The sequence below is a fragment of the Salvelinus fontinalis genome, chromosome 26, assembly GCF_029448725.1.
Source record: "Salvelinus fontinalis isolate EN_2023a chromosome 26, ASM2944872v1, whole genome shotgun sequence".
NCBI lineage: Eukaryota > Metazoa > Chordata > Actinopteri > Salmoniformes > Salmonidae > Salvelinus > Salvelinus fontinalis.
In genome coordinates, this window is record NC_074690.1 from 9,662,379 (window position 1) to 9,689,473 (window position 27,095).

General features: G+C 42.0%; 1 protein-coding gene across 1 annotated transcript in view; it reads right to left on the reverse strand.

Annotated features, from left to right (window-relative positions):
* The window catches only part of LOC129823615 (cadherin-2-like), an 88,926-nt gene that overhangs the window by 26,374 nt on the left and 35,457 nt on the right, over positions 1–27,095 (reverse strand). The window contains exons 3-4 of the mRNA XM_055882472.1: positions 12,209–12,429; positions 3,880–4,059 (exon numbers count right to left, since the gene is read on the reverse strand). Of these exons, the coding sequence (XP_055738447.1) occupies positions 3,880–4,059; positions 12,209–12,429 (401 nt within the window). The remainder of the gene's footprint in view (positions 1–3,879; positions 4,060–12,208; positions 12,430–27,095) is intronic.

Sequence of the window (27,095 nt, forward strand, 5' to 3'; positions counted from 1 at the left end):
GCTGCAAGACAGAAATGAAACTGTTCAGGGATGTTACCATGAGGCCATTGGTGATATTGAAACAGTTCAATGTCTGTGATGGTAGAAAACTGAGGATGGATCAACATTGTAGTGACTTCACAATAATGACCGAAATGACAGAATAAAAAAAAATATATACAAATATACCACAAAAACACAGCAAAGGAATATACTTTTTGTCCTAAATGTAAAGCATTATGTTTGAGGCAAATTCAACACAACTTTTCACTGAGTAACTGCCTCCTTATTTTCATGCATGGTGGTGGCTGCATCATGTTATAGGTGTGCTTGACATCGGCAAATACTGGGGTGTTACTGGGGTGTTTTTCGGGATACAAAAAAGGGATAGAGCTAAGCACAGGCAAAAGGAGGGAGTCTGAGGGAGGAATTCACCTTTCAGCAGGTCAATAACCAGGCCAATTGTAAGCTGGAGTTGCTTGCCAAGAAGGAAGTGCATGTTCCTGAGTGGCCAAGTTACAGTTTTGACTTAAATCTGCTTTAAAAAAATCGATGGGAATACTTAAAAACTGCTGTCTAGCCATGATCCTCAACATATTGACAGAGCTTGAAGACTTTTAAAATAATAATGGGCAAATATTGCACAAACCAGGTGTGCAAAGCTCTTATAGACTTACCCAAGAAGACTCACATCTGTAATCGATGCCAAATGTGTTTCTAACATGTATTGACTCAGGGAGATGAATACTATGCAACAACTATGTTTTAGTTATTCAAGTTCTATTCATCTTTAAAAAATGTTAGAATTTTTCTTCCACTTTGACATTACATAATATTTTGTGTACATTGTTGACAAAAAAATGACAAGTAAATACATTTGAATCCCACTTCGTAACACAATAAAAGGTGAAGAAATCCAAGGGGTCTGAATACTTTTGCAAGGCTATGTGAGTGTGATATATTTGAGCCTCCGTGTCTTCACTGGTCTATTATCTCTACCCATAAGCCTGGGTATCCATAGTAGAGGTTGACCGATTATGATTTTTCAATGCCGATACCGATACCGATTATTGGAGGACCAAAAAAGCCGATACCGATCAGCCGATTTCTTTAAATGTATTTGTAATAATGACAATTACAACAATACTGAATGCACACTTATTTTAACTTAATATAATACATCAATAAAATCAATTTAGCCTCAAATAAATAATGCAAAAACAAAGTGTTGGAGAAAAAAGTAAAAGTGCAATATGTGCCATGTAAGAAAGCTAATGTTTAAGTTCCTTGCTCAGAACATGTGAACATATGAAAGCTGGTGGTTCCTCTTAACATGAGTCTTCAATATTCCCTGGTAAGACGTTTTAGGTTGTAGTTATTATAGGAATTATAGGACTATTTCTCTCTATACCATTTGTATTTCATATACCTTTGATTATTGGATGTTCTTATAGGCACTTTAGTATTGCCAGTATAACAGTATAGCTTCCATCCCTCTCCTTGCCGCTATCTGGGCTCGAACGAGGAACACATCGACAACAGCCACCCTCGAAGCAGCGTTACCCATGCAGAGCAAGGGGAACAACTATTCCAAGTCCCAGAGCGAGTGACGTTTGAAACGCTATTAGCTCGCACCCCGCTAACTAGCTAGCCATTTCACATCGGTTACACAAGCCTAATCTCGGGAGTTGATAGGCTTGAAGTCATAAACAGAGCAATGTTTGAAGCATTGCGGAGAGCTGCTGGCAAAACGCACGAAAGTGCTGTTTGAATGAATGCTTACAAGCCTGCTGGTGCCTACCATCGCTCAGTCAGACTGCTCTATCAAATCATAGACTTAATTATAACATAATAACACACAGAAATACGAGCCTTAGGTCATTAATATGGTCGAATCCGGAAACTATCATCTCGAAAACAAAGCATTTATTCTTTCAGTGAAAGAATCTAACGGGTGGCATCCATAAGTCTAAATATTCCTGTTACATTGCACAACCTTCAATGTTATGTCATAATTACGTAAAATTCTGGCAAATTAGTTCGCAACTGTTGGATATACCCTGACTCTGCGTGCAATGAACGCAAGAGAAGTGACACAATTTCACCTGGTTAATATTGCCTGCTAACCTGGATTTCTTTTAGCTAAATATGGAGGTTTAAAAATATATACTTCGGTGTATTGATTTTAAGAAAGGCATTGATGTTTATGGTTAGGTATAGTTGTGCAACGATTGTGCTTTTTTTGCAAATGCGTTTTTGTTAAATCATCCCCCGTTTGGCGAAGTTGGCTGTCTTTGTTAGGAAGAAATAGTCTTCACACAGTTCACAACGGGCCAGGCGGCCCAAACTGCTGCATATACCCTGACTCTGTTGCAAGAGAAGTGACACAAAGAAATTCTTGTTAGCAGGAAATATTACCTATATATGCAGGTTTAAAAATATATACTTGTGTATTGATTTTAAGAAAGGCATTGATGTTTATGATTAGGTACCTTTTCCGCGAATGCGCACCGCATCGATTATATGCAACGCAGGACACGCTAGATAAACTAGTAATATCATCAACCATGTGTAGTTAACTAGTGATTATGATTGATTGATTGATTGATTGTTTTTTTATAAGATAAGTATAATGCTAGCTAGCAACTTACCTTGGCTTCTTACTGAATTTGCGTAACAGGCAGGCTCCTCGTGGATTGCAATGAGAGGCAGGTGGTTAGATCGTTGGACTAGTTAACCGTAAGGTTGCAAGATTGAATCCCCGAGTTGACAAGGTAAAAATCTGTCGTTCTTCCTCTGAACAAGGCAGTTAACCCACCGTTCCTAGGCCGTCATTGAAAATAAGAATGTGTTCATAACTGACTTGCCTAGTTAAATAATGGTCTAAAAATTATTATTTTTTAAATCGGCCAAATCGGTGTCCAGAAATACCGATTTCCGATTGTTATGAAAACTTGAAATCGACCCTAATTAATCAGCCATTCCGATTAATCAGTCGACCTCTAATCCATAGTGTGTCTGCATGGTGCCTGGTGCCACACCCTTATGTCATCCATTAAACGCAGCAAAATGCCCTTGGATTAAATATAATACATACAGACGTTGTATATTGGACTTAGCACTCAGTCAAGAACCAGAAAGCTTACATTGAGAAAGGATCTACTTCTTAACTGACATGAGAAAGATTGCCAGTCCTTCATTCACATCCACCCACCCACTGCTATGGTGTGTGTGTGTGTGTGTGTGTGTGTGTGTGTGTGTGTGTGTGTGTGTGTGTGTGTGTGTGTGTGTGTGTGTGTGTGTGTGTGTGTGTGTGTGTGTGTGTGTGTGTGTGTGTGTGTGTGTGTGTGTGTGCGTGTGCGCGTGTGCGTGTGCGTGTGTAGAAGGTAAATGGATGGGCTGGGAGTGTCCTTGAGCCCATGATAAAGCGAAGATAGTATCTCAACAGGGAAACAGGCCAATGGAGGGCTCTTTGTAAAATTCACTGTGTTCTATAACGCTACATCATACCAGGTTACATTCATATTGACGATTTGCCTGACTGTGAGAGGGAAATCAGATACAATAGCACAGGCACTTGACCTTTCGGGACATGTGGTAAATATGGCGGTGGATGGAGTGTTGTGGTAATGGTGGTAGAATGGAAATGGCCGGTCCAAAATCTGCTGCTGCTTCATAGAACCATGAAGCTCACATCAGAGCAAGACCGTTTCCTTTGAGATTGTGGATATCTGGTGTGTGTGTGTGTGTGTGTGTGTGTGTGTGTGTGTGTGTGTGTGTGTGTGTGTGTGTGTGTGTGTGTGTGTGTGTGTGTGTGTGTGTGTGTGTGTGTGTGTGTGTGTGTGTGTGTGTGTGTGTGTGTGTGTGTGTGTGTGTGTGTGTGTGTGTGCGACATCTTACCCGGACCAGGTCCTGGGGGAACTCTCCTCTGGAGTTCTCGGGAACGTTGATTGGGGGGATGACCCAGTCTCTCTTCATGCGTTTGAGCTGGCCGATGGAGCTGCTGTCTGTCTGCCGCGATGGGAACCATATCTCCTGGAGACCCTGGGACAGAGCTGGGGGAGCTTGGATGTCCTGGGCCTGAAGGAGAGAAATAACATTAGGTTACTAACTTGACACATCTAAAAAACAATGGAAACTTCAGATAGACATTGAAAACAACATAAGCGGACACATCTAGAAACGAATGACTTGAGGTAGACTGTTTATACAGTAGCCACAAGACCAATTGTCTTTAACTACCAATGATGTGATTGAAAGAATTCAAGAGAATGTAAATTCCTGCCTGACCTAAAACTGTTTTCCTAATATCATTAAATTATACCCACTAGATGACCAAATTTGGGAGCTTGTAGGTGTCACGTTCCTGACCTTATTTCCTTTATTTTGTCTTTGTTTAGTATGGTCAGGACGTGAGCTGGGTGGGCATTCTATGTTATGTGTTTCTATGTTTAGGTTCATTGTTAATTAGCCTGATATGGTTCTCAATCAGGGGCAGGTGTTTTACGTTTCCTCTGATTGAGAACCATATTAAGGTAGGCTGTTCACACCGTTTGTTTGTGGGTGATTGTATTCCGTGTCAGTGTTTTGTTACCACACAGGACTGTTTCGTTTGTTTAGTCTGTTCCTGTTCGTGCGTTCTTCGTGTTATGTAAGTTCTCATGTCCAGGTCGGTCTACGTCGTTTTTGTTATTTTGTAATTTATCAAGTGTGCTTCGTGTTCGTCTTGTTTCATAAATCAACATGTATTCATCACCAGCTGCATTTTGGTCCGATCCTTGCTCCTCCTCAGACGAGGAGGAGAACAGTTGTTACAGTAGGGGGCTTTTTGATGTGGTCAAGTTATATTTTAGGATCCATTTTGTCTTTGAGAATTCAGTGAAGGTTAACATAGCCTCCATATATGTGATGATGTGTTTGAACAGCCTCTCTTTCCAGGCTTTCAGTGAGAAACATGGCTGGGAATGAGAGTAGTGTTTGAGGTGCTTTGTCAGGGATAGTACTGCAGCCCTCAGTTAGCTTAATATCACAGACCTCCTCTCATGTCCTGATAAAAGCATGCACACACACACACACACACCCACACACACACACACACACACACACACACACACACACACACACACACACACACACACACACACACACACACACACACACACACACACACACACACACACACACAGAAAGGCTTTTAAAATTGATGTGCCATCCTCCCATGGCTGTAATGAATGTGATTTGAAACAAAGGAGGATGGTACCTGCAAGCCAGACTCTAAATACCCAGATGGCTCCATTTGCCTATGCTGTTCCACAGAGAGAGACTGTTGGGAGAGAGACTGAAGCAGCGCCAGAAAAGTCACAATAACCTTGAACGCTCCATGGTAAAATGAAAACAAGACACCGGCAAACTTAGGTAGTCAAAGTCAGTGAATGACAGATGCAATTTCCCTGCTGCAGAACAGTCATGCCTCAAAGTCCCTTATTTACTTTCTCCTCCATCTGTAATTACTGATCGCCAATTCGTTACACAGTATCCCAAGTACTGAAACTAGCAGAAAGTTCTCTGTGCAAACAGCAAAATTAATGACTGTTTTGCCTTACAAAACGAGCCCCATCTTACGCGGCCTCGGCACGCATGCCACCCCTCCCTGACGATCTACGGAGCTGTTGGAGCGTCTCCACTAATCATGTTTGAAATCCGATTATGCTGCTTTCACACATTTGAAATGCAGAGAGGCAAGCAGACAGATAGCGGGGAACATGCTTCAGAAATATCTATTACCCTATTAAACTGGAGGAGAAAGTGAGAGCGGTAATTATTTGTGACCTGGCGTCTGGAATGATGAATGGTGTGGAGGGTTTGCTTAGAAGCCTTAGCCACAACACACATCTATCTATCTATCTCTGGAGTGTACTGCATGTCTCTCTGCACCTTGTTGGAGTTTACCTCCATCCTCTGACTGTGTGTGTGTGTGTGTGTGTATGTGTTGTTATAGACAAGTATAAAATCACCCTCTCTAAGACCTAGGGTGGGTCTTGGTTTTCAGCCTGACTCTTTTGTTGATGTTGATGTTCTTGGCAGGGGAGGTCACTTTGATGTTAACGAGCCAATTGTTACTTCTTCATTGATTAACACTAGGACCAGCAAAGCAGTCATTTCACTGCTCGTGACTTTATTCATTTTATTATTCTGATGGGGGCATGATTTTTAAAGTCATGCGCCCATCCGTCCTTGACCCTTCCTAAATAAGTCTATTTAACCCACTGCCGCTGTTAGAATCGTAATAACACAAACATAACTGGAGTCATAGACGTTTTTAGGAGGGCATGTCATTATTTTAATGTTTTTCCCATTTTCCCCTCCTTCTCCCAACAGTAGGGCCTGCGCTGCTCATTCATCCGACATGGAAGGTGCAGAGGCCAGTTGATAATCACCCCGATAATTGCTTCTAAAACTGAACCTAAACTATACCAAACTACATTAAATAAAGTATGATGGGGTAGAAAGGGAGGCATGGGTGAGTTGCAGAGCGAGGGGAAGCAGATAATGCATAATAACCTATTCTGAATGAATAACAGGGTGGGCCATTATATTCTATTGGTATATTATAATTATAATCTCAAAATGGTGGGGAAGATATTAATCATGACATCTCTATTACTCTTCTGATTCTGAACCTCAGCTAAACAATTAACCATAATCCCAACGTTACTACCTTGCATGAATCTGCAGGTAGCTAACCAAACAGGTCCAATGTTAGCTGTTACCTTTATTTAACTAGGCAAGTCAGTTAAGAACAAATTCTTATTTACAATGGAGGCCTACATGTAGCTAGCTAGACTCTCTTACCCGTATATATGGATAGACGCTTCTCCATCTCTGTCACAAATGCCATGGTTGCCCTAAGTTTGAAGATGTAATATACAACAGCTTTCTATGTCTTCCCTTTTCGACTCTGTCTGCATATTTGCAATCAAACGGCAGAATTTTCTCAATCTCCTTAATTATTATACTCTAATTCCCCTGATTTCAAAACTCTGTCCTCCAGAAAGTGGAGAGCAACACTTATGCAGTTCTACTACCTGATATATATATAAAAATAAAAAAAGTAGCATCAGAATGGATGACCTACACATACTGACCAGCTCATATTATAGACGGAAGGTGCTACATGGCAGACCAATCTGAACTCATCTCTCGGCATGTCCAGCCCTCTCATTATCTCAGCCAATCATGGCTAGCGGGAAGGTTGCTGTCATTTTTCTTGGCTAAACAAACTAGGCTCGTAATTTAACAATTGTATTTCTATTTAGAGATGGCATACAAGTTTGTTATTAAGGCACATGAAAGTTCACATGTTCCCGAATTCATTTAGAGAAAAATAAATACGTTTCAATTCAAATGGCGCTCCTGTGAAGTAGTGATGCGCGACATACGCCTAGTTTCCTGAAACGAGGAACACATGGTTTCTGTTTCATAATTGTAACAAAGTCTCTCCAGCCTAGAGTAACATAAACTAATGAAAATGCTATTTTGTTATTTGAAATGGGAGAGAAAGAGAGAAAAAAATATATTTTAATGTTACCTAACACCTTCATGAACACAAGCAAATAATTATTTTAGTGATAGTATATATGAAGTGTATTAATTACACTGTTAGAATGTTTCAGTCAGAATTACAGCTAGTTAGCTTGAAGGGGGTTGGTCAAGGCCCAGCAGTTCTAGTGTTAAAACATTCCCCCAGGGCCGATGCGTTCGCAGCGTTCGCTAATATAGCATCTAATTGCTGATGTGATTAAGGATCGCATGATGATGATTCATGACAGCCATTGCTGATAACCAGATAACCACACACGGCTCAATAAACTGTTGAGGTATATAGTGGAGGGCTCTGAAGTCAATCAAAGATTTGGTTACTACCATGTCATCTAGTCCAAAGTCACCACTGTCAATACAGTTAAGTCAATTGACAAACAGCACTGACATTGACATCAATTGTCAATCAGAGTCTAGACTAGGCCCACCCTCCTAAAAAGCATGTGCTTACCCATTTGGGTCCGCTTATTTCTATTTAAAAACTACTGTGGCCAAGCCCCTTGTTTATCTGCCCTGAACATGTGTGCATTTCTCTTTAAATGACCGACACGGGTGACTAATGATGTCATTAGAATCACATACCTGCAGGAGTCACAATGGTAAACGAGCGTCAGCAGCTAACGATGCTGTTTTCAAAACTAGCGCTAAATCATCCCCTGTAGAATTTTAAACCTCCACTGCTGCACTCACACTAACTAGACATAACGCTCAACAGTTTTAATCTGGAGGCTTATAAAAGAAGGCACTTGCCTTTTATGCAGTGGTTTTGGAGAGGTGCTTTTGAAATGTACTGCTTGGGTAACTAATTTGTCCTGTATATGACTGGAGGAAGAGACAATGTATTTTCAGACGGTGTCTTTGTTGAACAAAGAGGCTCATTGTACTGTACTTAGAGGCATTCATTAACAATGAAAGTCCACAACGTAAGATCAGACAACGCTGACTTCAATAATTCAACCTAAAACAGCTCAGTCACACCGGTGCAAATTGGGTTGAAAGAGAGAGAAAGGGCTGAGAACGAGCTGCAGAGAAAAGGCTGAAAGAGAGAGAGAGAGCAAGAGTGAGAGAGAGAAAGCCTCCCAAAGAGCTTAAATGTGAGTCTGTGCTGTCTTGCCAATTAACACCATTCCACCGAGTGAGAAAGAAAGACTGTCACAGATTATGGCCATTCAATTGAACAGGAACACATAATCGAGTACTGAGAATGAGGGGAGAAATACAAACCCAGCCGTTTGAGTCTCGTTTCTCCTCATTTCCCTGTTCTCTCTCTCTCTCTCTGTGACACACTTCATTACATCACCACATCACATGGCCACTCTCATCTACAGCCAATCACAATGTTGACTAATGAGCACATGGTCAAGATTTAGCCATGTCTGTCAAGCCCAGCGGAACACTGACTGAAAGGCGGCTCTTTAAAGCCTAGACACAGATGTTGTTTGAATCACCACTAGGGATCCCCTCTGGTTGGATTTTTATTTATTTATTTATTTTACCTTTATTTAACTAGGCAAGTCAGTTAAGAACAAATTCTTATTTTCAATGATGGCCTAGAAACAGTGGGTTAACTGCCTTGTTCAGGGGCATAACGACAGAACAACAGACCTTTTCAGCTCGGGGATTTGAACTTGCAACCTTTCGGTTACTAGCCGAAACACTAGGCTACCCTGCCGCCCCATGACGAACATACCGCCATAACCCACCACAAAAAGGCTGATTGAAATCAGTCTTTATGAGGAGCTATTCTGCATCAGTTGTGTGCAGCACTGCTACCCACTGATCAGGCTGAGTATATGTTTGTGCTCCCCATTAAATGAACACTTAAAGGTACCCGTAAAACACCACTCTCAACGTCAACGTTTTTGGTATCCTTCCCCAGATCTGTGTTTTGACACAATCCTGTCTCGGGGCTCTATGGACAATTCCTTCGACCTCATGCCTTGGTTTTTGCTCTGAGATGCACTGTCAACTGTGGGACCTTATATAGACAGGTTTGTGCCTTTGCAAATCATGTCCAATCAATTGAATTTACCACAGGTGGACTCCAAGCAAGTTGTAGAAAAATCTCAAGGATGATCAATGGAAACAGGATGCACCTGAGCTGAATTTTGAGTATCATAGCAAAGGGTCTGAATACCTATGTACAGTGGATTGTGAAAGCATTCACACTCCTTGGCATTATTCCTGTTTTGTTGCCTTGAATTAAAATAGATTTTTTGGACGTTTGTTTTATTTGATTTACACAACATGCCAAACACTTTGAAGATGCAAAATATATTTGTTTGTGAAACAAACAAGAAATAAGACAAAAAAACAGAACACTTGAGCGTGCATAACTATTCATCCCCCCAAAGTCAATACTTTGTAGAGCCACCTTTTGCAGCAATTACAGTTGCAAGTCTCTTGGGGTATGTCTCTATAAGCTTGGCACATCTAGCCACTGGGATTTTTGCCCATTCTTCAGGGCAAAACTGCTCCTTCAAGTTGGATTGGTTCTGCTTGTGTACAGCAATCTTTAAGTCATACCACAGATTCTCAATTGGATTGAGGTCTGGGCATTGACTAGGCCATTCCAAGACATTTGCATCTTTCCCCTTAAACCACTCGAGTGTTGCTTTAGCAGTATGCTAAGGATCATTGTCCTGCTGGAAGGTGAACCTCCATCCCAGTCTCAAATCTCTGGAAGACTGAAACAGGTTTCCCTCAAGAATTTCCCTGTATTTAGCACCATACATCACTCCTTCAATTCTGACCAGTTTCCCAGTCCCTGACGATGAAAAAAATCCCCACAGCATGATGCTGCCACCACCATGCATCACTGTGTGGATGGTATTCTCGGGGTGATGAGAGGTGTTGGGTTTGCGCCAGACATAGCGTTTTCCTTGATAGCCCAAAAGCTACATTTTAGTCTCATCTGACCAGAGTACCATCTTCCATATGTTTGGGGAGGCTCCCACAAGCCTTTTGGCGAACACCAAACGTGTTTGCTTAGTTTTTTCTTTAAGCAATGCTTTTTTCTGGCCACTCTTCAGTAAAGTCCAGCTCTGTGGAGTGTACGGCTTAAAGTGGTCCTATGGACAGAAAATCCAATCTCCACTGTGGAGCTTTGCAGCTCCTTCAGGGTTATGTTTGGTCTCTTTGTTGCCTCTGTGATTAATTCCCTCCATGCCTGGTCCATGAGTTTTGGTGGGCGGCCCTCTCTTAGCAGGTTTGTTGTGGTGCCATATTCTTTCCATTTTTGAATGATGGATTTAATGGTGTTCTGTGGGATGTTCAAAGTTTCGGATATTTTTTTATAACCCAACCCTGATCTGTACATCTCCACAACTTTGTCCCTGACCTGTTTGGAGAGCTCCTTGGTCTTCATGGTGCCGCTTGCTTGGTGGTGCAGCTTGCTTAGTTGTGTTGCAGTCTCTGGGACCATTCATACAGGTGTATTTTTACTGAGATCATGTGACACTTAGGTTGCACACAGGTGGACTATATTTAACTAATTATGTGACTTCTGAAGGTAATTGGTTGCACCATATCTCATTTAGGGGCTTCATAACAAAGAGGGTGAATACATATGCACGCACCACTTTACTGTTTTTTATTTAGTCAATTTTTTTGAAACAAGCTATTTTTTTCATTTCACTTCACCAATTTGGACTATTTTGTATATGTCCATTATGTGAAATCCAAATAAAAATCTATTTAAATTACAGGTTGTAATGCAACAAAATAGGAAAAACGCCAAGGGGGATGAATACTTTTGCAAGGCAATGTAAATAAGGTATTTCAGTTTTTGTAATTTAATACATTTTAGAATAAGGCTGTAACGTAACAAAATTTGGAGAAAGGGAAGGGGTCTGAATACTTTTTGAATGCACTTCCAAGATATATATATATATATATTTGTATATAATTTATTCATTATTGTTCCCTAACCCTACTACCCCTCCCCTAATTGGAGTAAACTAATGGACAACAACACTTAGCAACACTTAGGCTTCTCTTTCCAGCTTTTACACACTATATACATTTTACGGACACAGGATATTTTACATCAGCTATCATTTATTTGTTTTTAGTCCCATTCTTCAGCTACCCTCAATCCCTCCCATCTATCCCTGAAGAACGTCCAGTTTTGATTTCTATTTGTCATACATTTTTCAACTGTGCTGTTATGTTTCACAAAAATTCTGAACCTTTCTATTCTCATGGTTTCTATGGATTGTAAATTAAAGATAAACATTTTTGCTAAGAGCATTATTATATTATTGATCGATTGACTAAGACTTTCAGATCACCCAGCAGTGCTATTTGCAGAGTTAACTCCAGGTAAATGTTGCAATTCTTCAGCCATTCCTGAACCTGTGACCAAAAACAAGCTACGTATGGGCTGTACCAAAACATGAAGTTTTAAATAGCGAGCATCCATTCAGTCTCGCGGAACATCTGCTACAATTTAGGGAACAAATCATCTGTTTATGCTCCGGCGAGGCTAATAAGCGGAATTGGATGCAACGGCGTAATCCGAATTGGAACATTCCACGTTCCACAATGCTACCCGAAGTCACAAATAAACAACAACTATTAGAGAGAGAGGGGTTAGGAGGGAGGATGCATGTGGAGGTGTTGGACGCACCTGCTGGCTCTGGCCTACAGGGGGCGTCAGTCTCACTTGGGTCTGCCATTGCTGCTGATTGGTCTCGTCCCTGGCTACGACAACTAGGGGCACTGTAGGGAGGGTGGACAAGGTCAAAGTCCTGAGAGCGTAGACAACCCCGTCAGCCTCTATCCGGAAGTCGGACGGGTTACTGCACTCGAACCGCACCAGTCCACCTCGGCCGCAGTTCACAAACTTCACTGTAAGAGAAGGAGAGGGGAAACAGAACATGAGATTGAAGCTGAGGCAACCTGGGAGCGAGAGACAGAAAGACAGCGAATAGACACTCAAACAGACAGACGGACATCCAGACTACTCCCACACCACTCACAGACTGTGTGGTATAGTCCACAAAGGTTCTCCAATTCCTCCTAAAACTCATACATTATTTATGTCAAGCTGCGCCACAAAGGTATTGTTCTAAACAGGTGCGGTAGAGAGAGAGAGAAGGAGAAAAGGAAAGAAAGCAAAAGGGGAGATGTGCACCCCTGAAGGGCACTTGCTGAATACAACTAAGACTGCTAAAATGGGAATCTGTTCGATGACTGAATGTAATGCTTCACTGCAACTAGGTTGTTTGTTTTAATATTAACAGGAAAAAAAGGAGAAAAAAAGAAAGAAAGCTAAAATACCAAAACTTTGCCCTTTAAAACTGATGTGCTAATTAGACTGTGGCTAAATGAACTGTTGGGTCTGGGTAAATAGAAGCATCAGATTCAATAAATAAAATAATGTATTATTTTATTATTTATTTATTTTAGCTCAAGTCGTTGCATAGTAGCTTTCTCCCCAATGACAAACGCGGATGCTTCGCCGTGGTCGGCTAGCGATCCCAACTCTCAGGGAGTGAGAAGTGTGTGATGTTTATTTCATAAGTGAGTACACATGCACACGTACACACACAGCTGCAGTGACACACACACACACACACACACACACACACACACACACACACACACACACACACACACACTTGGCTCCTGGGAGCTCTGGTACACAGTCCCAGAGCGCTGCAGTGGCAGTGGTCTGACATCGGTTCATGTTACAAGTGAGTGACAGTGCATCTCAAACACCCCACCTGCACACACACACATCCACACACACAGACTCAGGTACACAAAAACCTATGAACACGCACACGCACACATACACAAACACTTCAATATTCCATTGCTTGTTCAGTGCCTCCTGTGTGTAAAGATTTCCCTGACAGCTCTGTTTTCTGTAGCGGTGATAGAGAACAGAACCCAGTATACAGATAATACTGAAACTCCTTCAAGCTAAAGAGATCAGACGTAAAGATATCACTTCTGTGGAGGCTGTGCCGATGCCATTTTGAATTATTAAACCAGATGTGGAATGACTTTTTAAAAAAGTATTTTAAAAAAGGGTATCTAATCCCCCATATCGTGTTACCTTAAGGACAGAGAGTGCTATAGAGAGCTGTGCCTTCAGAGGGTCTTGACATTGGAGTCCCAGCAGTGTGAGGTAGCGCATTATATGTGGAGGGAGGGAGGCTGAGCCCTGGCTCTGAACAGGAGTCAAAGTTTAACCCCAGGCCCTATTGACTGGGTGCTGAGCAAGGATGTTGGTGAAAAAAGCTCAAATAGAAGCTACTATTTTTATTTTGCACACTCGCACAAACACACACACACACACATACAGTACACACACACACACACACACACACATACACACACCGAAATACAATTCACTACCTACTAATAACCTTTCTGTGACATAGAGAATTAACACTGTCGTGCTAGTTGAACTAAAGAGAAAGCCTTTTGTGTTCGCTTGTTTCCGGCACTCAACATAATAAACAAAATGTACCAGTTCCTTTCTATTCCGGAACATAAAGCACAATGGCTAAACCACCACAGCAGGAGATGGAGCAATTTTACCAATGACAAAGTATTGTGAAATTCTGAAAATTGGGCAAAGCATAAAGAGAGGGGAAAAAACATTTGCTTAGTCAGACTGTTGATTTTCACAGTGGACACAAAGGTATCCAGTGGAGTGTACCTTACCGAATTAACCACAATGTCCTCACCAAAAGCACACAGAAACAGGCATTTTTTAAAAAGGACATAATGTTCACATCATTTTCAAAAACCTGAAAACAGAGGAGAGGAGAGGGAGACCGACAGATAAGTCAAGAGAAGAGAGAAAATAATGAAGGTTATAATGAATAATTACTATACAAGGACTGGGCCCTGTTGGGAGAAACAGTTGAAAGGGCCCTGGATGCAACCCATTACATTGTGCTAGACAGATAAAGCATCACATCTGCAAACAAAGCCACAGCATGGTACACTGGTCTGCTGCTCCTGAGGAATTGCCATTCATCTAAATATTGATGAAAAGCACACAAAGGTGTCTCAGAGAGTGGCTCGGCATTGTGGGGGGAAAAGCAGAGTGAACACTCTATGTAATGAAGATATACAAGATACAACGGGAGGAGAATCTATACTGGAACCAAACGCACCACAGGCCTATATATTGACCATCTGCACACGGCACAGAGATTTTTTTCAAGCAACCTCATCCAATTAGTAATTTTTTTGTCTTTGAACCTGGAAAAGCAGACTTCAGAGCGCTTAGTGACCTTGGTTAGCTGAAGGTGTTTCCTTCCAGCCACCCGTCTGTAAATTCAAAGCCTTCAGGCAATCAACTCAACAGCAGTAGTCCGGCTGATGCTCAGACACATAGGCAGAATACAGAGAGAAGTGTCAGAACGGCTCAGCTCACAACGACAGCCTCTCAAAGGTCTACTGGGTGGATGAGACTGTATCATTAAAGGGAGAGGTGAGACAATCTAATTCACACGCTCTATTGCTAATGAGCTATGTTGATTGGCTGGCCGAAACGCTCTGTTTGTTGTGGCCTATCGGATCAAAGAGATGATAAGAACCTGATTAGTGATAATATTGCTTCATCTTAATGATCATTTATGGGGCTAGTCGCTGAGCTGAGCCTGGTTGGTCGCTCCCAATAATTACAAACAAGGCTACAATGTTGCTCCCTGTGTGGATGTACAGTGTGTGTCTGGGTGTGTGCAATACCATGGGTTAGCCCGGTGTTTCCCAAACTCGCTCCTGGGGACCCCAAGGGGTGCACATTTAATTTTTCTCCCTAAAGCTTGATGATTAGTTGATTATTTGAATAAGCTGTGTATTACTAGGGCAAAAACCAAAATGTTGGGACCCTTGGGGCCCCGAAGACTGAGTTTTGGAAACCCTGGGTTAGCCTGTATTCGATTGCAGTGGTTTCCCTGTGAGCCTTTGTGGCACTGAGGCCTGTTGTTGGAATGCTGAGCTCCAGTTCTCTAGCTCAGTCTGAGATTTGGCCATGTGAACACCTCTGGGAGGCCCTTCAGCAGCCAGGCGCCATGGCAATCGCTGTGCAAATTCTCAGCAGGCAGCACAAATTCCAATAATAATGAATGGGGATGTCCACCGTGTGTCTATTCATTTATCAGCCCGAAACTCCCATAGCCTATAGAAGACAGGAGCAGCATTTACTAACCCTGGATGTTCCAGTTTATCTATATCTAGATTTATCGTCTCCCCGAGGTATAACGAAACTAAAAGAGATCCTCGCTGACACCACCACCACCACCACGCCCTATTAGACATGTCGTCATGGCCACAGGGCCAAGGAAATAAAGGTCTTTGGTTTGGACAGAAACGCCGATGCAGCAGAGAGAGGGGTATATACTGCTGCTGTTAGGGGGGAAGAAAACAGGCCAGTCAGCAGAAAGGCCAGTCCAACTAATGCCCCTTGCCGGGGCACAAAATTACCTCCGACTCAACAAGCCCATTCACAGGCTTATAGAAACCCCCGCAGCTGACTAGCAACACAAAAAAATATAACAGCTAACCTCCCCAAAGTGCCACTCTTTTGTATGTCTCCATCACGTGGTGTCGCTAACAGACAAGCACAACTACAGAGAGCAGATAGAGGGGGGGAGAGAGAGAGAGATAGGAGAGAGACGGAGATAGAGAGAGGAGAGAGACAGAGAGAGAGATACATAATTTGCTTAATTTGCAGCGTTCTAGAGAACTGTCACACGGGACAGCAGTTTCTTTTAAGACCTAAAATACAGTATCTCATTCTCATGCAGCCTACCTCACAATGGGAACACATGAAGAGGTCGTCTGCCGTAGCCTAACGTCGAGACAGTACATAAAATGTTCCATAGTCTTTACCTTTTTATGCCTATCTGCCAATCCAATATAGTGGCACTAAGTTAGTAAAAAGCTGGTCCCTGTAATGTGCTGTAAATGTGGCAAGACATAGCACCATGTCATGTAGTTCGTCCTGATATTACCATCATTCATCTCCAGCTGGTGATGTCACTGACAGGCGTAAAATACTCAGCATAGGTGTTTCATCAGTCGCCTGGCAGAAATGCAGACCCCGGCGAATGCTCCAGAGATAATCCTAGCGGGCAAATGCCAGGACGCCACTGATGCAAATGCATTTTCATGAACACAGATCACCAAATCGAGTTCATGCTCTAACGCTGGGCCTAGATGGCTGCACTGGAGATGAGACAATGCCATATATCACATAGGCTCTAAATGAGCTGTGCTCAGCGGAATGTCCATGCAAGAGGATGTTGTTTACAAGATGGTGGCTAAGCTGAAACTTGGCTAGGTCACATGACGGTGCCTCAATTAAAATCAAAGTGCTAAGAAAGACACTCTATAGGAAAATGAAATAGTGGCTAAATGAATAAAGGGCAATTTGACATCAAGTTTGAGACCACAAAACATTTATTTTCTGAAACATTTAGCATGAAATTAGGACTTTCTGCTATTGCACCCTTCACAATATTCTGTCCTATAATTGTCCAATTATTATATAAAAAGTGAAAGTAACACCATACTGATGCTTTTGAAGTATCATAGCTTGAAACTACGCATACTTATGCATGCCTGTGTACTTCGTTCCCATTTAGGTTGTGTTTAAGCTTTTCCTCTGAATACATGTTATATACCCTCAAGGGTAATATGCCATTTTAGCTGGTTAGCCTTTGGCTTTTTATGTCAAAGCTTTTTTTTCATCTTAAGAATCTTAAACCCATTCATTCTGCGGACATGAGGCTCGAACAGCAATGTCCTTGCGATGAGTAGCATGGAACTCTTGAGGGAAAGTAAACAGTTTACAGTTGATGTCTGGACGTTGGAATGACAAGGCTGGTCTTTGCCAGACTGGGGCCTTGCTTGAAGCGGTATTACTAATGCAGAGAACTTCAAACGCCACAGAGAACCATGTGTTAAAGGCTCTGCCTAAAATATGTACAGGATTCGCAAGAAAGAAACATGGAGAAATGTCGACTTGCCCCACTAATGTCTTTCTGCAAAATAAACTTGTGAAAAAGGAAAAAGCTATCAAAGTCACACAGGCTACGCTATAGGCAGCAGCCTTACTTTCTTATGGTGACCAACTCCCACGACAATGATGTGTTATTGCAGAAGACGTAGCCCCCTCCTGAAACTGAGGCTTCAGTTAAAGGATGAAAACACACTACCACATTGCATTGATACCACCTTTCTTTACCATGCTCGCCCACACTGGCACAAACACACTCGGAGACACAACCAGCACAAGCAGCATTATCATAGCAGCTAGCAGCAATATCCAATGCAGGTCATTTTCAATCTCAGATAAACTGGCCTATGGGCTCTCTGGATATGCTAAACGGACCCCTGAGGGAATAAAACAGCCTTGTTCCATAAATGAGATCCCCTCCTGTTCTCCTTTCTCTTAACACTTAGCATTTCTCTCACGTCAGCACATGACCATTGGCTCTCCCGGGGGCCAGCGGACTTGCCTGACAGTCAATGTATTGGGAGGACAATAACAAGGTAAGCAGATCGACTCCCCGCAGGTGCCCAACAGTCACCTCCATTTCCTTCACAGAGCGGGAGATGCAGATCGCTTCTCTGGATCGGGCCCATTAAAGGACAAAGTCCCTGTGTTGTTTGGTCGAACCTGGAGAATTAGCCTTAGCTATCTCCATTGGGTTACCATCGTCAAATAAGGGCCTTTCATTCTCATTTCATTCTCATTGACTGGGGGTGTTTTTTCTGTACGGAATCAGAAGGACGTTCGCTGTTGTGTTCTAATTGCTATGTTCTACAGCTAGAATGTAGAAATTAGCCATAGTCATCTCCTTGTTAGTTTCATCATCATATGAGGACCTCTTATTATGAAGGCTGAAGAGCTTTTGAAGATATTTTAGTCACTGAATGAAATGCTGTCTGTTAGCAGCTGCTAGAGGGAGATTTTTTTTTAAATAAACGGGTTAGTGTGAAAAGAGATATCACGTATTCAGATGTTCAACATTCTTTGTTTGGTAAATGAGATGATTCTAGTGTGTTTTTGGTGTCACAGGAGCCTAGCCTAGCGTCTAGCTGGATTACTGTGTCATCGGAGCCAAGAGCTGATAATGGCTAAGCTACATCCTTCTTTACTTATCAGCAACATAGCTACTGGGATTTGGGTTCTGCGAGCAGAGCGATCAGGACAGCCGCTTGATACAGCGTTTCAGGCTTAAGGAGGGTATTAAACTGACCACATTATTAAAAGGGTGTCAAATAGCTCTCAACAGCTCTTTATGAAGACTTTAACATGGCTAGCTAGTAGCTAACTCCATTGCAATACATACAGGTGAATGGAGAGTCTCAGATCAACATGAAAATATGATATTTGAACTGCTAGGGAGATAACACTTCTTAACACTGTCTTTTACTCTGCTTAGTAGTGTCCTGAGTTTCTTCTGACCACGTGAAACGGTCAGATCATGTGTTGAAGGAAAAATACCCACTCCTTTGAAGGAGATCACCAGCAGCAGCACATAACCTCGAGCATATTTTACACCATCTTCACTTTCTCTGGGATCAAAGGGAGATAATGAAAACCTATTTCTTTGAAGAATTAAAACTATCGTTTTAACTGTAAAACCTTGACTAGGATAACGGAAGGGTCAGTGTGTGTGCCCATATAAAACCGTTGTAACCTCTCCTCCCATTGGCATCTGACTGTAGCTGGCTGGGCCGACAATGCCCAGACACCTCTAGACAACGTTAAATCAAAGTTATTAGAAATAAAACCATTGAACTTTGTGTCTATAATTGATGTCCTTTAACCTTGCCCTCCCCCTCTCATAAAGGTCATTCAATTTTAATTGTGCTTCCCTTGTTCAATTTTAACTGCTGAACATCGCTCACTCTGCCCAATCGCCACCGTCCACCTTCCAAGGTATGTGCGGTTAGCTCCTAAGATGCCTTTTCAAAATCCGATTGTGAATAATAAGCCACTTTCCACGTCGATATTCATTGCACCTTACTGCAGCATCGTGTATAACAGAGGCCATTTCCCACTGACCTTACAGTGGGGGAAAACACATTTGCCCAATGTTACACAGCTTTCTGCATCCATTTCAAATAGGCTGCAGTACTGTTGAAGTGCCATTACAGAACTTCTGATAATTTGACACATTCCAGCTCTGGAATAGAAGGGTGGGAACAATGCAAGAAATACTGTGCCATCATATACAATATAAATACAATTTTGCCAAAAGTAATGCATGTGATATGAACTTGTTTAGATTCACTGTCAACATAATATCATATTATATCACAAAACATTTCAAAACAAACATACAGACTCACACAGCAGAAATAGAGCCAACTGTATCTCTCATAGTCACAGACACACTGCACTAGTGACATCCAATTTTCAATCACATGTAAGTGAAATGCTTTTACTCTTAACGCTGTACTGAAATAACTGAAACCACCTCTTGAAAACCACTCTGGCACAGTAGAAGGGCAATTACTGAGTCCACTCAGTTTGAGCAACATGGTAAAAGCAGGTCAAACATGTCATATACCTGTATAAGACCTTACTTTAATGTACCAATAGTATAACTGAATCATCCACTCAGAACATGGGGCTCTCACATTTCCATTTGGACGAAATTCAGAGAATAAAGAAAACCTTGAAAGAAGAAGGGCAGCCATCAACCTTGTCATCATCAGCCAATCATTTTGAACCCCGGTGAGGAAGGCTGGGTCAAGGGCTAGAAATGGAGCCAGTCAGAGAGAGGGAACATATTTCTGTTGGCTACATGGCTGGATCACGCGGGGGCTGACCATTAAAGTGCCTGAGTGCAACCTGTAATGGGGCATTAGCCGGGGCTTTTGATCTGAAACTGAGGGCTTCAAAGCCATTCATTTTACCCCCTTGATCATTTCTGTCAGAATGCCTTTGTTATAAAAAAAAACTGTGTGTCAGAGAGAAAAACCCAATGATAGAGTGAGTTGGTAGGTCCCCACTGTGGGCATGTTCATGGAGACTCTTAACCTCTTGGAACTATAGGGGGTGCTGTTCCGCATTAGCATATTTGTGTCTCCAAATTAAACTGCCTCGTGCTAAATTCTTGATCGTACAATATGCATATTATTGTTATTATTGGATAGAAAACACCTTCTAGTTTCTATAGAAGTTGAAATTTTGTCTCTGAGTTGTACAGAACAATTTCTACAGCACTTTTCATGACAGGGTTCAGATTTCAATTTTTTTTACCTCTGATCTGGGGTCTGTTTTTAAGGCGACAGTGAATGCTATGAAGAAACCGACACTGCCTACGTCTTCCTCTGGGTGTCTGTACGTCATCACGCTTTCAATGGAATCGATGGGATATTCACAGCCAGTATAAAAGACCAAAATGTATAGAGACCGCCCTTTCTCGTCGTGCGCCTGAAGCGTGAAGGGCATCGGACCTGCCTCGTTCCAAATCGTTTTCTAACCAGCAATATTTCTCCGGTCATGTTTTCACTCGTTTTAGGTGTTAAAAACATCAAAATGTAGTTAATTTGAACCGTTTTATAGCAATTTATATCCGTTTAGTGCGATTTTAGAGGAATTTATTTGTTGTGCACTCTGAAACTTTGGACACGTTTTGGGGTGTCGGTCGTTGGTGGTGGACATTTCGAAGGACAGAGGACATCTATCGACCAAAAGACGTTTATAACATAGAAAGGATACATTGCCCAAGAATCTGATGGAAGAACACCTCAAAGTAAGCAATATTTAATATGATAAATCGTGTTTCTGTCGAAATATTTTAAACGCACATTTCGCCATTTTGTTTGGTATAGCTTCACTTGGCGAACCCTGTATTGAAAAGTAAGGATAATTTTAAAAATGTAAATCAGCGGTTGCATTAAGAACTAATTTGTCTTTCGATTCCTGTAAACCCTGTATTTTTTAGTCAAGTATATGATTAGCTATTAATTAAACCAGATCACTCTGAAAGATGGCGACCGACATTTTCAGGCTTGTTTTGCTACTATTTTCATTGTGTAACCACGGTTTTGTATGGCTAAATATGCACCTTTTCGAACAAACTGTATATGTATATTGTAAAATGATGTTACAGGAGTGTCATCGGAAGAATTCTGAGAAGGTTAGTGAAAAAATTAATATCTTTTGGCGATGTTGACTTTTATCGCTCACTTTGGCTAGAATCAATGCTGGGCTGCTATGTGCTATGTGCTACGCTAATATAACGATTTATTGTGTTTTCGCTGTAAGACACTTAGAAAATCTGAAATATTGTCTGTATTCACAGGATCTGTGTCTTTCGATTCGTGTATGCTGTGTATTTTTACGAAATGTTTGATGATTAGTAGTTAGGTAAACACGTTGCTCATTGTAATTATTCTAGTCCATTTGTGACGGTGGGTGCAATTGTAACCTATGGCAGCTACCTGAAATATGCACTTTTTTCTAACAAAACCTATCCCATACCATAAATATGTTATCAGACTGTCATCTAATGAGTTTTTTTGTTGGTTAGGGGCTATAAATATCTTAGTTTAGCCGAATTGGTGATGGCTACTGGTGTTGGTGGACAAATAAAAGATGGTGGATTATGCTAATGTGTTTTTAGGTAATAGATGTACATCTTTACATATTGTGTCTTCCCTGTAAAACATTTTAAAAATCGGAAATGGTGGCTTTATTCACAAGATCTGTATCTTTCATCTGGTGTCTTGGACTTGTGATTTAATGATATTTAGATGCTACTATCTACTTGTGAAGCTATGCTAGCTATGCTAAACAGTGTGTGGGGGGTGGGGGGTGCTCCCGGATCCGGGTTTCTGAGGCAGTAGAAGTTAAGATGTTTTAATTATCCCTCCAGCGCCACGGAAAGGGGGCTGTTGTCGGGTTGCTCCTCACAGCAGGACCAGGCTGGCTGGCTAGCCTCAGCTAAAATGACACACACAAAAATCAACCACTCAATTCAATTGTTTTGATTCACTATCAACAGCGTGGCATGTAGCTGAGACCAACACTGAACGAACTCAAGGTTCAGATCTTCTGATTGAGGGGTAACATTGTCATAAATAACACCCTGAGAGACATGTAGAAAGACAATGGTATAGCTGCTGTCAGAAAGTATAGCTAGCACTGCCGTGGCAGAAGTATAACATAGCATTAGGGTTCGGCTGAGGCATCTGCAAGCTCAAACAGACACGATTTGCATCGCCACCCAATTCAAATGACCTCTCAGCACAGCAGCTTGTTGGGGGATATTCTGTTGGGGTGTGGAAACGGACAGACTGGCGTTGCGCAGCATTTCAGATTGTCCATTCAGTGAGTGTGTAAATGTAAAACAATGCCTTTTCACTCGTTCCAGCCAAAAACCCATCCCCAAGTGTTGCCGCGCCTCTGCCAAGTTTCAGGCACTACGCCTCTCAGCTGCTTGACATAGGTGAGATACTGAGCTTCACTTGACAATGAAATCGTTAAGGATGGGAAGGGGGCAATTAACTGTTTGTCAAGTAATTTATGTTTGAAGGCCTTTAGAGTGTTGAATTAAATCAAACAGGACTTGCTATAATTTCTGTGGTGGTTTGGAGTGGGATTTACACCACTTATAAAACAGAGTGGTGAATATAAAACAGACCCAACTACTTCAGAGGTTTAGCAAAGCTAACGAGAGAGAAAAGCTCTTGACTAGAAAAATGTTACATCATTTGAATAGTCATCATAAAGTGATTGAGAGCTTGTGATGACCAAATAATGAATACCTCTATTTATTTAGATGAGTAAGTTCTAAATCAATGGGAGAAAAAGCTAGCACAAAGCAGCACCATGACAATGCAGGATAAAGATCCCAAATCATAGAGAGCAATATAACTTTGATTAGTTAGGGACAAAGGCCTTCTGATTCAAAAGTAAAGAGTAAGAAGACAAAGGAGATTTCCCAGGAGCTCCGTGAGAGAGCCAGAGAGAGAGAGAGAGAGAGAGCGAGAGAGAGGGAGCCATTTGTACGTTATCAATTCGGATAAAATTAAGACTCCTGTACATTTGGGCGTGATTAAATTCCGACAAATTGTCCAACCTCCTGCGCTTGTGCTCGACATACAGTTCATTAAACAACGCAGTCTCGGAGCCAGCCAGCCAGCCAGCTCCATCCACCACAAATAATAAGCGTCACGCATGGCAGAGGGACCACACGTTTGGTGGCCCCGTAATCACACACATGACACGCCCGCGCATATCTACACACCACAGGCCTAACACAGCCAGATGAACCCGTGGGCCTGTGAATTGCACTGTCTAAAAGTGTTAATTCTTATTATAAGTGTCTTATAATCCTGTAATAGTATCTCATTACATAGAAAAACACATTTCAGTCCCCCAGTACGACCTCGGTGTTGAGTAACGACACAGACAGACTGCCTCTCCCTGTTAGCCTATACAGTAGCATGAGGATCAAGGCGCTCGGACAGAACACAATGAATATTTCCAATTACATGCACTAGTACCCACTATCTGTTCAACTAGTCATTTGCAGACAAGTGTTCAGATGTCAAGGCAGTCTGTCCCTTGGATATAACCCCCAAAAACACTTGGATTTAACAAACAGACTACAGATGTAGGATCTTAATTTGAGAGTTTGCTACAGCAGGAAAATGATCCTGCATCAACAGGAAATGTTAATTATCATGTGAATTATAATTAATGGACATTTTTGTAGGGGGGGGGGGGGGGGTCCAATCTGAAATGGTTAAGTGGAAACTTCAGAAGCACTACAAGTTGTACATTTCCTCCACTGCAGACAAGTTCTCATGCAACAGAGTGATCAAATTAAGATCTCGTAGGCAATACTACAAACCCAGTCAATACTATGATGGGTGTTGTTCTATGTAATAAATGAGATTCCACCTAAACCTAACTTGTCCATAGTAAGAGAAAATAAAAAGAACATGCTTAATGTCTTTAGAGTGGTGTACTTATTGCCCGACGACACACTGAATTAATTTTGACTGCTCTACTTATCGCTACATACATTCAGTCTGGGACTGCCATCGTAGAAGTCGTTTCTGCTGACGTCAAAGTTAGGGGGGTTGTACAAAACAAGTCATCAGCGAATGGATGGTCTCTAACCAGAGTTTAAAACCAAATGACTATATCCAAAATGCTGCTTTACCCATCGGTTTCTGGGACCAATCAAAACGGTTTGAATGTGTTCACATTGGAGAAGTTATTGGGGTGGAAATCAAATCCAGACTCGTCTTGGAGAAGAAACGTAAGTAGGCGTGGCGTTTGGCCAGAGCGATGTGGATTTGTAGGCAGGCAAGTGAATTTAGGCCACCTTTAACAATGTGCTCAAGAAAGAAAACTGAGAAAAAAACAGCAATGAACGGGACATCAGAACACTCTCAATTATGTCACAACGCATAAAGAACAGTTGTGTGCTGCACAGTGAAATTAAATGAAATTACGTTGAACAAGCATGGAATAGACGTTGAATTGACGTCTGTGCCCAGTGGGTCTGGAGAAGACCAGAATAAGAGAACTAATAGTCTTCATAGTATGCTCCTCTCTCTTGATTGATTTACTAAGGTTAAGGAAAACACACTCAGATAAACTGTCACGCCCTGATCTGTTTCACCTGTCCTTATGCTTGTCTCCACCCCCTCCATGTGTCTCCCATCTTTCCCATTTATCCCCTGGGTATTTTTGCCTGTGTTTTCTGTCTGTCTGTGCCAGTTCGTCTTGTTTGTTCAAGCCAACCAGCGTTTTGTGTCTCGCCCTCCTGGTTTTGACCCCTGCCTGTCCGGACTCCGAGCCCGCCTGCCTGACCACTCTGCCTGACCCTGAGCCTGCCTGCTGCCCTGTACCTTGGCCCCACTGCTCTGGATTATCGACCCCTGCCTGCCTTGACCTGTCGCTTGTCTGCCCCTGTTGGTACAATAAACATGGTTACTTCTACACAGTCTGCACTTGGGTCTTACCTGAAACCTGAAATAAATGCATACTTGGTGGAACGTAAATTAAGTCGTCTAGCATTGCTGTTAACAGCAAATGTATAGGTCTAATCAGTATAACACAGCTGGACATCTAAGTTGTTCTCCAACATAAAACCATACGAGGGACAGGAGATGAACATTGAATCCCATCCAAAAGAATATCCGACTGCTGCTTGGAATGTAATTAAAATACACTATCAATAAAAATGCGATATTGACACAGCCTACTTGTATTTTACATTCCCATATATTTCCAAAAAGACAGTTTTGCACCACTATATGATGGCCAGAGCCTTTCTCGATATCAAAGAATTAAACAGACAGTATCTCCCTCACTCCACCTAGCTTCCCACCCCCATTAACACCACCGACCCGTTGACCCCTGTACCACAAACAACGAGGCACTGCACAGGACAAAAAAATACGTTTTTTGTTTGTTTATAAAACAGTGAAAAAATCAACCCTAGTCTTCTGAGGGGCTTGCCAGAAAAACAAGAACCTGCTTAGTTAAAGAGGAGGGGGAAAAAAACTTCCTCAAAACAATGGCACTGGCAAAAGACAGAAAGAGACCGAGAGTTTTTCAAAGAAAAAGGCACGAGGATTAGTGCAGCTGCCAATACAGAGGGTAGGCTGGGTATGCATTCGCCAGCCACCACACATTTGAATCAATACTTGTCAAATGCCGCTTGAAACACAATTAGTGTGCCGCTAAAGAAAAATAAAGAAAAATACACACAGGGAAGATTAAAGGATGTGCACAATGTTCCTCTCAAAATCGTTAAAATTCAACACCTATACAGGCTTTTCAGACACATGACAGCTTGTTATGCGCCTGCTCAAGTTGAAGAAAGCAGAGGAGAGCAGAGCAGGGAGGAAAGCAAAGCATGCATCTGTATGAATATCCAAACACCTTCTCAATGTGTCTGTCAACTCCACTGAGCCCTTTGTGCTGCTGTGTGGGTTTCCTAAAGATATCAAGCTACAATAACTAGGATACACAACACACCATAACAGACACGGCATCTCATCTCACTACTAACCTACTTCGACCTGCTAGATACTAGATTCCACCCCCCCACCCCCCTTCATCCACCGCATAAACTTAGTGGCTCAAAAGAGATCAACCAACTGAGTGTAATGAAATTGAGAGGGGGGAGGCGGGGAAGTGAGACTGGAGGGGATGGAGTATGGGGGGTAGTGGGATCATCCATCTGTGCAAGCAATAATGTCTGTATCTGCAGGCTGGTTGAATCACACTTTCAAATGGATGGCACATACTTCTGTAATAGCACTGATTGTCGGCCTCCTCGCTGTTAAAGTAAATAAACAAATAAATCCTGCATATACAATATACAGGAAGCTATATGAGATATTCTGTACACGGTGTTGTGTGCAGACGGTGATGTACAGTATGTATTGTAATCTATAACAGTAGCCCCTGTTAGCCTAACGGTTAAGTGCGTTGGGCAAGTAACCGAAAGGTTGCTGGTTGGAATCCCTGAGCCGACTAGGTGAAAAATCTG